Source organism: Elephantulus edwardii, unplaced genomic scaffold (genome assembly GCF_000299155.1).
Source record: "Elephantulus edwardii isolate Elephantulus edwardi_28Jun2011 unplaced genomic scaffold, EleEdw1.0 scaffold00055, whole genome shotgun sequence".
Taxonomy (NCBI): domain Eukaryota; kingdom Metazoa; phylum Chordata; class Mammalia; order Macroscelidea; family Macroscelididae; genus Elephantulus; species Elephantulus edwardii.
Genome location: NW_006399805.1, coordinates 984691 through 997820, shown reverse-complemented (window position 1 = coordinate 997820; position 13130 = coordinate 984691). Strand labels below are relative to the sequence as shown.

The 13130-nt window shown below is 40.0% G+C and overlaps 1 protein-coding gene across 1 annotated transcript in view; it reads left to right on the top strand.

Moving 5' to 3' along the window:
- COPG2 (coatomer protein complex, subunit gamma 2) overlaps positions 1-13130 on the top strand; it is a 125208-nt gene that overhangs the window by 23712 nt on the left and 88366 nt on the right. Inside the window, exon 5 of the mRNA XM_006887132.1 lies at positions 5203-5282. Coding sequence (XP_006887194.1) covers positions 5203-5282 — 80 coding nt within the window. The remainder of the gene's footprint in view (positions 1-5202; positions 5283-13130) is intronic.

Genomic DNA, 13130 nt, shown 5'->3' with positions numbered 1-13130 from the left:
TTATGGAGGTGGAGAAATAGGTGAGTTTGAACAACTGACCTTTTGATTAGCTTTATACCCTTTACCACCAGAGCTCTTTTCCCTTTGATTAGGTCTCTTTCATTTCTGTCAGCAGTATTTATGGGTTTATTTTACACAAACTTTAATGGAATTTATTTCTGAGTTATTTAATACTTTTTTATGCTCTTATATTCAAATTGTTGTTACTTTCTAGAAATTTTGAAATTGTGATTGGAATGACACTTTACAAAGCAAATTAATTTTTCCTTCAGCCGTTCATACACATTTTGTTTTATAGAATTAATTTTTATGCCCACAGTGCAATCACCTTTTTCTTCCTTATAGTTCTGCTTTCCATGAATCCTTCTATACCTCTCTGTGTATTCCTTATCTTCAGTGGGATTGTGATAATTACCCATTATTGAATATTGCCTTAACCCTTTGCCCATTTTAATGTGTACCTGTCATCACTTTAATAGTTTTTACTTTCCTCTCCTTCCTTTCCCATCCCTGGCACTTACCCACAATATGATCATTTGTGTATAAACCTTTCCTTAGCTTTTTATAATAATTATGTGGTCTTATGCTTGTACATTTGTGGCTGACTTCTTTCACTCAACACAATGCCATTTTGATGCTGCTTGAATTCTTTTTCTGTGTTGCATAGTACTCCATTATGTGACTGTACCATAAATTATTTTTTCATTTGTCTGCTGATGGACACTTGGGTTGTTTCCATCTCTTTGCTATTGTAAATAATATTGCAGTGAAGAAGGATGTTCATGTATCTGTTCATGTCTCGACTGTTTTTTTATTTAGGACATATAGATAGTAGTGGGACTGCTCATCCAAGTGGATTTCTATTTCCAACTTTCTAAGGAAGTGCCAAAATACTTTTTATAGTTGTTGCAACATTTGACATCCCTACCAGCTTTGTATGAGAGTTCCATTCTTTGTACCCTCTGCAACATTTATTGATTCCTGTGTTACTGAACTTTGCTATTGTTGTCAGGGTATAATGATACCTCTTTGTTTTGATCTGCACCTTTCTAAATAGAGGAGCTATAGTGGTATAGCCCATGGAATCCATCAGCTCCTTCACAGGAGAAAGATGGGTAGTCACCTCCTGTGCAGTTGATAGCCTGATAAACACAGGACAGGGTCAGCTATGAGTCGTTTCTAAGTTGACAACAGTGAATGAGCAAGAACACCGAACAGGTTGGAACATCTCTGCATATATTTGTTGACCATTTGAATATAATTTTTGCTGAATTGTCTTTTCCTGTTCTCTGCCTGTTTTGTAATTGGATGGTTTGTCTTTTTCTTGTTGAGGTATTGGAGTTTTCGATGAATTTTAGAGATTATTGTCTTATTAGATGTGTTCTTGCCAGATATTTTCTTCCCACTCTGTGGTTTCTCTTTTCTCATTTAGACATCGCACCCATTCTGAGTCTTCTTTCTGGACTGCTGAGTTAGTTCATTCACACTCAGTGTAACTGTCGACAATTGTGGTTTTATTCCTGTTCACTTGCTATGCTCTTTTTTTTGTGCTTTTGTTGGTTTCTTTGTTCCATTTGCTTTTTTTGTGCTGAATTTTTTTTTTGTGGCATTTCTTACCATTCAGTTTATTACCGTTGTACTATTTGCTAAATCTTTATGGTTTGTTATTTTCATTTTAATGAATGTTTACAGAAACTTTGGATTTCCATTCATTCATTGTTGAATTTTTCTCCCTCCTCCCTCCCCTCCAGTTCGTTCTTCTCTTTGAAAAGTAAAAGTAAAAAAATTCTTTCATTGTTATACAATCCTTCCCCCCAAGTCCACTCCACTATGCAGGCTTCATTCTAGACTCCTGTCCTGATAATAATACCTAATCATATATCATTTTTAAACAGTTCTCTCCCTCTTCTGTTTCAATGCAGTATACATTATTTACCCCCTCTTTCTCAGACTTCCCTCAACGCAGATGTTATTCCCATTTTACAGCAGTGGCACTATGCAATGTTTGTCCTTTTGTGACTGAGATATTTCACTCAGCATAATGTCCTCCAGGGCCGTACATTTTGTATAATACTTCATGAGTTCCTTGTTTTTCAATGCAGCATAGTATTCCATTGTGTGAATATACCAGAGCTTCTCTATCCATTCATTTGTTGATGGGTACTTAGGTTGTTTCCAACTCTTTGCTATTGTGAACAAAGCCACAATAAACATGGGTGTGCATATATCTGCTTGGGTGGCAGTTATGGTTTCTTTGGGGTATATTCCCAGTAGTGGAATTTCTGGGTCAAATGGTATCTCTATTTGCAATTTCTTGAGAAATGCCATACAGCCTTACATTATACTGCCACCAACAGTGAATAAGGGTTCCACTCTCTCCACAACCTCACCAGCATTTGTTGCTTGCTGTTCTGTTGAATTTTGCTTAATTCTGACTGGGGTGAGATGATATCTCATAGTTGTTTAGATTTGCATCTGTCTTAGAGCTAGGGATTTTGAACATTTCTTCATGTATTTCTTGGCCATCTAAATGTCTTCTTTGGTTAAGTGTCTGTTCACATCCTGTGCCCATTTTTCAATTGGGTTATTTACCTTTATCTTGTCGTTGTGTATTTTAAGTTTTTTTAAGATTCATTCATTTTATTGGCTGTTACCATATAAGTTACTATTTTATTCTCAATGATAAAAGGTTCACCTGCTTTCAGGTGAACCACAATGGTTGTGTCTTGAAAACACCTCAAGTCCTCTCTGTTTAGACGTGCTATACCTGCCCTTCTTGCTCCCTTTCTTTCACTGTAGTCCCCATTTACAGACTGACATTTCTCATTCCCTAATTTTAGTCTTCTGTGTTGGTTATGCATTTTGTGTTTCTATGTCTGGGTTAGTTTCTGAATGATATTATCGTAAATGTTAATTTCAAGCCTATACTTGTTTGCCCTTGGTCCAAAGTTTTCAGAAATTGCCTTAGTTATTGTTTATCTGGAACTGTTCTAAGTGCATTGTTACCTGCGAGGGACAATTTTACCAGTCTTCACTCCTGCCCTGAGAGTGAAGCTGCAGGACATGTGCGTGGCTGGGCTGTGCGGATACTGTTGCTGGCTGTTAACAGGGACTCCACACAAAGTAAGAAAAACAAAATCCTCAAAACCCAGATTGGATAAAGGAAGAAAAAGAAAAACTGAGAGGGATACAAAAGGAAAGGGAATCAAAATAGACAAGCAAAAGAGGAAAAGAGAAGAGGGAAACTAAAGCAAAACAGAGGGCAGGGAGAAATGAAAACAAAACAAAAACCCACCAAACAGAAACCCGAAAAGCAATGAGAAAGGAAAAAGAGTCCTTGAGTGAGTGTTGAGTGTATGTGAGAGTTCCTGCTTAAGCATTTGTCTTGCCATGTAGACACACACGGGGGCTCACACCTGCCTGGTGCCCTTGCCACACTGTGAGCAGTGGAGGCAGGAGGTCTCGTTGGGGAAATTCCTGCTCATCTGACAGGTGGCTGAAGGCACAGGATGTGAGCCAGACCACAGACAGCACTTCTTTTGGCTAAGAGTTTGTTGAAGAGTGAGGCACCCAACCAGGGATGGAGTTTCTACTGGCTCTAGAGATACCTAAAATGGTCCAGTTGGCCAGGGACCCTGTTCTTTCCAGCCCAGAGGATGGCACACTTTTCTGTTGTGCATAGAGGTGAAGCCAACACAACAGTACCCTACAACAAATTGTTTCTTTGCTGTTAGTTGCCGTGATGTATTCAGTACAGGTGATGGGAGGAGATATCCTTACCTTATTCCTGACCTTAGAGAAATCCTAGGAAATAGACATTAGTCTTTTCATCACTCTTCAAAGATGATCTTTATGAAATTGAAAGTTAAGTTTTATATTCTTTGCTGAGCATCGCCCACCCCCACCCATGCTTGGGCACTGAATTGTGTTATATTCTTTGGCCAGTGAGTACTTTCCAGTTTATAAGATTAGGTCTGAGTAGAGCTGCTCCATAGGATTTTTCAGGGCTCTGACCTTTCAGTCACAGCCAGGCCTTTCTTCCAAGTTGCCTCTGTGTAGTTTTGAACCTCCATCATTGCAACTCAAACTTAAGAGCTTAATCATCGGCACCACCTTACATTTGTTGTTAGTTAGTATTTGTGGATTAAACTTTGCTAAGGATTTTGGTGATATGCCTACAATTTTTGTTCTGTGGAATATGGTCCCCCTCCCCCAAGTTGTGTATTTGTATAATGCTGATTCTTACAAAATGATGAGGAGAAAGACTAGCGAAAGCTGATATTTGACTCCTATCCATAGTATATAAAAAGTCAGAGAACCAGTAGAATTGGAGACGGACAGGTGAAACTTGATCATTGATTTTTTTTTTTATGTTGAGGAATAATCCATATTGAAGATAGTAGTCTTTGATTTTCTTCAGTAAGTATTTAAAGTTTTTCTTCACTTTCTGGAACAGAGTTGTGTCTTCTACATAACATGGGTTGTTAATGAGTCTTCCTCTAGTCCAGTACCACATTTTTCCTCACATAGTGCAGTTTTTGTAGTTATTTTCTCAGTATACAGGTTGAATTTGTGTGGAGACTTGGCAGATAGACAAAATCAAGATAGATAGATTCAAGTTGTCAAAGACTTACTTTCATTTATATCCACAATTAACACCCATGGTAGTAGAAGTCAAGAAATCAGAAAGTGTGCTGCATTGGGAAAATCTGCTGTCAACACCCCCTCAAAGTACTAAAGAGCAAGGATGCCAGCTTAAGACTCAGGTACACCTGATCCAAGCCATGGTATTTCCAACTGCTCCATATGCATAGGGAGCTCTGATAGCCTAGTGGTTTGAAGCTGCTTTGCAATCTCAAATGCAAGCAGTTTGAATCCACTAGCTGCTCCCAGGAGGATGATGGGCAGTCTTATTCTGTGTGATTTACTGCCTCTGAAAATCCACTGGCGGGTCAGCTGGGGGTCAGTTCTGACTCAGAGGTACACTAAACAACAACAGCTTATGCATGGGAAAGTTTGGCAGTGGGTAAGGAAGACCAAAGAATAGGTAATGCCACTGAATTATTATGTTGACAAAGAGTATAGATTTTTTGAGTGAATAAGAATTTTAAGAATCATTTTATAAATGTATGTACTTGAGATCTTAATTTAAAATGCCAAGTATTTAAGAGTAATTGGTTACTTTCATAAATCATCTTTCAGCAAACTTTGAGAAGAATGTGTTACCTCACCATCAAGGAAATGGCCACCATCTCTGAGGATGTCATCATTGTTACGAGCAGGTATGTGAGTGGTCAAATCTAGGGTGGGAGATGGAGATATTTACCGAAATGTTTGCACTTCTCTCTAGGTAATCTTCTTTGCCTGTAATAAAGTCAATACGAATTTAAAAGAATGTACTATCTTAATGTGTCATTTGCTAAAATAGGGCTGTCATCATGTGAAATTATTCCTATATTATAATAAATCAGAGAAAAAAACCACAGAGAAGGGCTACAGATAAGGTTACATTAAAAGGAAAAATATTTATTATACAAATACTTTAAAAAAACTTAAAAGCAAGTGATATATTTGAGGAATATATTTACAACAAATACATCAAGAGTGATATCTGTAATAGGTAAAGAACGGTTATACTTTTAAAAGTGCTAATTCATAAATATATTAACAAAAAGGGTCCTAAATACCTTCAAAGTCATTCTCATTAGTAATCAAAAAGATATAAATTTAAGATGCAAAATGAATAAAGTACAGGATTTTGACAAAATGTAAGAAGAATTGGAGTGGAGTGGGATTTGCCACCTCTTATCTTTTTTAACTTCACAAAGGGAATCTGTTTATAAGATTTAAGCTGACCAAGGAAGACGCTGCCTGGATTAAAAGAAGGTAGTCTAAAAAAATGGAATCAGGGCAACTAACACCCTGCCTTAGGCATGCATGTTGTTGCTCTGTGCCCTCCAGTCACCTATGACTCATAGTGACCCCATGCACAATAGCTCTGAGCCCTGCTCTATCCTGAACCAGTCTCACTGTCCCTGATAAACTTACCCCTTCAGCTCAGTTACTGTGTCATCTTACCTGGGACCTGTCTCTCCTGCACTGTCCCTCAACCCTTCCAAGCATGATATCCTTCCTCCAAAGAGTGGTCCCTCCTGGAAGCATGCCTAAAACATGTGAGACTGAGTCTCAAAATCCTTGCCTCCAAGAAGCAGCTTGTTTTCACCCTCTCCAGGACATACTTGTTAGTTCTCTTGGCAGTCCCTGGTTCAGTACTTTTCTCCAGCACCACAATTCAAAGGTATCGATTCTACTTCTATCATGCTTGGTCATTTCAAAGACTGAAAAAAACCACTCTGTCTTATAGATGTTTCTGTGTACATACATGTGCAAAACCTCCTGCTGACATTGCCTTCTGATAAAGATGTGGTCATAGAAATAAGAAAGGTCAGCAAATAAAAAAAGAAACAGTAAAAAATATCTTGGGGCTCTGTTACCATATTTTACTATTTGTGTGATGAAAACCTTCTGAATAAAAGCTATGAAGATACACAGGTTGGGAGGACCCCTTCTCTGGGTTCCTCTTCCCTTCTTGACTAACTAAAGTTTTGTTGGAAGCGGGAGTGGCATCCACTTCCTAAATAACATGCCTCTGGAAACTCTAAAAACTTTGATAAATGACGAGAGTTACAGAAAGACTTCAGGCTTTTTTGTTCATAGGATCGCCATTAGTCATGCTCAACTCGATGGCAGTCTATAACAACAACTAAAGTTGAGTATGTTCCTGTGCCTGGCACTTTCCTGCTGGTAAGAAAAGTGCAACAAACGGCCCCATCAACAACATCCATAGTACATAACTAATTCCTGTGAGGCCAGATGTGCCCCATGTGCCTGAATCTACTTCTGCTCATTTTAACAACTATCATGAAGAACTCAGCAGAGTAAGGACGAGCGTCCTCATGCCTCCTTAGCAATACGTACTGAACAGTTTCACATGTTTTTGTCACATCTTTGAATGTAAAACCACTATAAAATTGTTCACTACAAATTATTAGTAAGTAGACATAAGTAAACCCAGGCTCACCTTCTTTATCAGACAAGCTGACCCTCCCTGGGGGCTCTTAAAAGCTTGTGGGAAACCATCCACAGTTGTTAGATGCTGTTGAGTGTGACTCATATCAGCCTTGATCTGAACCCTGTCCTACCCTGTGCCGTACTCATCATCTCTGACACAGTTGAACCCATTGCTGCGGTCACTGTGCCAATCCATCTCTCTGAGGGTCTTCCTCTCTTTAGCTGACCCACCACCTTTCCAAGCATGATGTCCCTCTTCAAGGTATAGCCTCTCCTAGCAACATTCTCGAAGTATATGAGGCTTCACCATCCTTGTTTGCAAAGAGCACTCTGGCTGCACTTTCTCCAGGACATATCTGTTTGTTCTTTTGTCAGTCTGTGTCCATGGGATATTCACTACTCTTCTCCAACGCCACAGCTAGTAATTTTTTTTTTTTATGAAAAACCAAACCATAGTTTCATTTAACTAATAAAGTAAGTCTGCCTTAAGAATTGGTGGTCTTTTAAGAACAATCTATGTGGGATTAAATTGACAATAGCAACTTGAAAGATTAGATAGGAACTGTAGGGAGTAGTGAGTTTATGGTGGAGGAATAACTCATAAAAGGAAGGTGAGGATGGATGTTCACCCAGACAATGTAAGTCATATGCCTGGATTGAACGTGTGGTAACTGTTGGGTTCATGTATGTTTTGCTAGTTATGTGTATTACTGCTCAACAACAACGAAAGAGAGAATTTCTTTTTTTAAATTGAATACCTTACGAAGTAAAGAAGGGAATCAGAAGGACTTTCCTTAGAGTGGTTGCAGTACTGTTCGCGCGCTAGCAAAGGATAAAACAACTTAAGTTGTATCAGTGTTTAGAATCATTGCCATTAACTGTGCTATAATGTTACTATCACATGTAAGCAAAATATTGCTGAAGATCATCCCAGAATGGCCGGAGCAGTACATTAAGAGAAACTTGCCAAAAATGTAAATGAATTTAGAAGAGGCCACGGCACCAGGGATGTCATTATTGAAGTGAAATGGATTCTGGCTGAAACAGAGAATACCAGAAGAATGTCTATTTGTGCTTTATTAACTATCAAAAGCATTTGTCTGTGTGGATCATAACAAACTATAGCTACCATTGAGAAGAATGGGAATCCCAGAACACTTAATTATGCTTATACAAAACCTATACCTAGATCAAGAAGCTGTTGTGTGAACAGAACAAGGTAACACTGCACGGCTTAAAACCAGGAAAAGTGTGCATCAGGATTACGACCTTTCTCCATACCTATTTAGTCAGTATGCTGAGTGAGTAATTTGAGAAACTGGACTCTGAAGAACAGTGTGTCATCAAGAGTGGAGGAACGCACATCAGCAACCTGAGTTATGCAGAGGACAAAACCTTGCTTGTTGAGAGCGAGGAGGATTTGAAATGCTTGTTGCAGAAGATCAGAGACTTCTGATCTCCTGACTGTTGGTGCCAAGGGTGTTGATTGTGGATCCAAGCAAGATGAAATAATTGACAATTTCAATCTGTTATCCATCTGTCATGATGTTGCTTATTAGTCCAGTGATGAGGATTTTTGTCTTCTTGATGGAGGGATGCAGTCCTTGGGTGTCAGAATCCTTGAAAATTGGCTTTTCTAGCCATTGCATTGGCCTGCTGGGGGCATGATCTCTTGCTGCCCTAACTGCGGACACATGGTCTTGCAGATCATCAACAGAGTGTTCAGTATGGACTGGCATAAGGAGCGAATGCAACATGAGAAGTCAGCAAGTCTGACTTCTGCCTGCTTCATGAAGAACTCTCTCCATCAGTGATATCCGTAGCACCATACACGTAGCTACGTAGCACCATACACATAGTTACATAGTCAGATCTGCCGCCTCACGTGCTCTTGCACCTATTTCTACCAATCATTGGGTCCAGTGTTCATTGTTGACTCACACACTTTACTTACAGTTGTGGAGTTTATTAGAGAACTAGGTTGGGGAGTGTGGAAGGCAAAGAATATCAGACGATACAAGTCCAGGTTTAGTCCAGAAGTCTCAAGCCAGATTAACAGCAAGACACAATTCCTTAATTATTTGAGATAGCTTCTCAATCAACCAGTGAATGTCCAGATTCGGTTCAGCAGCACAAATGAAACTGTGGTTTCCTCACACATCCAGCAAACTTTATATCTGAGCAGTTACAAATCAGCCTTTCCTTCAATCACTCAGCAAGCAAAACCTTTAACTGTGGCCTTTATCTTCAGTGTTCCTCTGGTTACATCTTGTCACAGTCTCTTCATAGCAGTGGCACTATCTAGTCACCCTCTCTTCACCACCATCATCACAGTGTCTCCACAATGTCTCCACAGTCTCTTTTCTACCCCCTTTCACATTGTGGAAAGCATTCTCTTATATTGATCCCACAGATGTTGTTGACTTGCAAGACCATGTGTTCACAGTTAAGGTAGCTGGACATCGTGCCCCCAACAGGGTTAACATAATGACTAGAAAAGCCAATTTTCAAGGGTTCTGACATTCAAGGACTGCATCCCTCCATCAAGAAGACAAAACCCCTCACCACTGGACCAATATACATCATGATAGATGAAGAAAAGATTGAAGTTGTCAGTGATAATCTTGCTTGGATCCACAGTCAACACCCTCGGCACCAGTCATCAGGAGAACAGGAAATGTATTGCATTAAGCAAGTCTGCTGTCGAGGAACTCTCCAAATCACTGAGGAGTAATGATGTCAGTTTGAAGACTAAGGTGTACCAGATTCAGGCCATTGTCTTCTTAATCACTATGTATTGCCATGGGAAAGTCTGCTGCTAGGGACCTCTCCAAAGTACTGAAGAGCAATGGTGTCTCTCTAGAGACTAAGGTGCATCTGATATAGGCCATGGTCTTTGCTATCACTTGTTATACATCAGAGAGTTGGACAGTGACTAAGGAGGATAGAAGGAGAATTGATGCCTTTGAGCTGTGGTGCTGAAGAGTATTGAGGGTACCATGGACTGCTAGGAAAACAAACAGATTCATCCTGGAAAGGGTTAAACCGGGTGGCTCCTTGGAGGCAAGGATTCTGAGGCTCCGTCTAACATACTTTGGACATGTTGTAAGGAGGGATCAGTCCTTGGAGAGGGTCATCATGCTTGGTAGGGTGGAGGGACAGTGTAGGAGTGGAAGGCCCTCTATGAGGTGGATTATTTCAGTGACTGGGGTAATCGGGATGGATGTGTCAGAGGCAGTGTGATTGGCCCAGGACAGAGCAGAGTTTAGGGCTGTTGTACATAGGGTCACTATGAGTCCCAAGCGACTTGATGCCACATAACAACAACAACATGTATGTGAGAGCTGGACAGTGACTAGAGATGACAGAAGAAAAATTGATGGCTTTGAATTGTGGTGTTGGAGAAGAGTACTTACCGCCAAAAGGATAAACAGACATGTCTTGAGGAAAGTGCAGCCAGAGTGCTTCTTGGAGGCAAGGATGGTGAAGCCTCATCTCACATACTTTAGGCATGTTGGTAGGAGAGGGATGTCATGCTTGGAAAGATGGAAGGCCAGTGAAAGAGAGGAAGCCCTTCAGTGAGATGGATTGACATGATGAATGCAGCATTGGGCTCAAGTATTCTCAGAAATGATGAGGATGGCACAGGATAGGACGAGTTGAAATCTTTATTTGATGAGGTCATAATGAATCAATGAACTCAAATGTATGTATGTACAAGGAATGTACTCAACTCAATGACACCTAACAAGAACAATATTAATATGAACTATTTTAAGCTCTTGAAAACACTTTCAGAGTATCTTTCATGTCTTAGGGAAGTTGTTAAAGTGCTTACTGAAAGTTGGATTCAAGACTTTTCCATATAATTTCACTTTACAAATATGACTGCATTCTAAAAAAGAACAGAATGGGAACATGCTGGTAAATTATACCTCAGTGTTTGCAATTATGACCAATATTTGTTTTCTTTAACCTTTTCCAAAATGCCCTACATTGAGTTCCAAAATATCTAATAAATGTTATTTTAAAAAATACTTGCCTTCTTGATTAATCATTGTAGCTTGTTCCCGTGAGGCCAGTTTTATACAGCAAAAAAACATTTTTTGAGGAGGGTGCTTATGTTTAACGAGCAGTTTTGTTGTATGTAGCTTCAGTTAGAAAAGCAGAAAATGACAGAAAGCCAGGGGGAAACAATGACTGACAGCAAATAGAAGTTTTCTTGTGTGACCAGAGAGAGGGCTGGAGGCTCAGGGGGTGGGGTGGGGATGGGGGGTTTCAGTAGGTTTCAGTAGTTCACCAGTGATAGAGCTGATGTCTCTTGAATTCTTTCTGAACTTTTGAGAATAAACTCTACATTATTACAAAGTAGACGCCTCAATGCCTGGCCATGCACCACATTCAAGGCATTAATTCCCTAGAGAATGAGAAGGGCCTTTTTTCATCAGGAATGTAAGTACTTTTCCCCAGGCAATTTTAAAATTTCTTTTGACAAGAGCTAGGTTACATGACTATCCTCAGCTGTACAGGAGGCCAGGAAAGGTACCTACAGTTGGAATGGGCTCCATGGTGGTGGGTTTTGAGTTCAATTTTAGGGGCCTGGAAGGGGAGGATAGGACTGAAAATGGGTATTGGATTAGTCAATTAAGAGTCTTCCACAAGAAAGAAGCAAACAATCTTCAATTTGTTGGTAGAGTCATTAAATATTTGGGAGAATGAACAGATTAACCAGCTGTTAATTGAGGGCTCCGTTCACGTTCCTCTGAATCCTATTAGACCAGACTTGATTTATGGTAAATGGGGTAGGGAGAATGTTGCCTTCCCCAATATCAACATTCTAATCCTCAAGTTTTGTGAATATGTTATATTAAATGGCAAAGGAAAATTGAAGTTGCTGATCTGCTGGTGAGGAGATTATCCTGGGGTGCGCACATGGACTCAGTGAAAAGTGGACCCACATTCTTTCCAAGGCTGTAGTCTTTATGGAAGCAGATTGCTACATTTTTCTCTGTGTAGCTGTTGGTGGATTCAAAACTCTGACCTTTTTGTTCATAGCTGAGCATGTAACCACTGTGCTATTCACCCGAAACTCATTGCCATCAAATTGGAACCACCTCTTCGCTGACTCTCCTGCAGGTTTTCAGAAGCTGCTCATTCTTCCTTGTTCAGTGGTTAGAGTCTCAGCCTTTGGGTTGGATGGGCAGCACAGCTTCCTGTCCACTAGGCCACCAGAGCTCCCTATCATAATAGGATTTCTCTCTTGTAGGCATGGCTTTCTATAGTGAGAATCATCAAAATTCAGAAAGGGGTGGAATGCAGAGTGTAAGTCTCCCATCATCTACCTCGTCTTCAGTGCCATTCAACCAGAGATATGCCTAGTGAGCAGTTTCCTTATCTGAGCTTGGAGTGTCAATGGTTTTGGTGGTTGGGATATTTTTTTTCTTTTTATTAATTTCAATGAACATCTACAGAGATTTTGGAATTCCATTCATTCATTGTTGCACTTTTCTCCCCACCCACCCCACGCCACCCCTAGTTCACTCCTCTCCTTGAAAAGCAAAAGAAAAACTCCTTCATTGGTATTTTAATGAAGAAGCTCTGGTGGCCTAATGGTAAGGAGTTGTGCTGCCAACCCAAAGACACAAAGTTCAAATCCACCAGCCGCTCCACTGCAGAAAGATGGGCACTTCCCTCCTTGTAATTTACAGTTTCTAAAAACCCATTGGAGGGCCAGTTATGAGTCAATTTTAGCTCTCCAGCCCATAACAACAACAATAATAACATATTTTTTTATATAAACTTCCTTAAGAAATCTTAAACTAAGGTGTGCCTTAGTCTTTAAACTTATATCCTGCTCTTCAGCCCTTTGACAAGCAAATCTTCAAGGTCTTTGACAGCAAATCTCCCCAGTGCAGTACATCTTTTGATTAAGTGCTCTGTTGCTAACTTGAAAGGTTAACAGTTCACAAGAGTCCACAATTAAGGTTGCATAGTGGAATGTACTTGGGGTGGTGGGAGGGGTGCGGGGGGGATTGTGTACCAGGGAGGGAGTCTTTCTT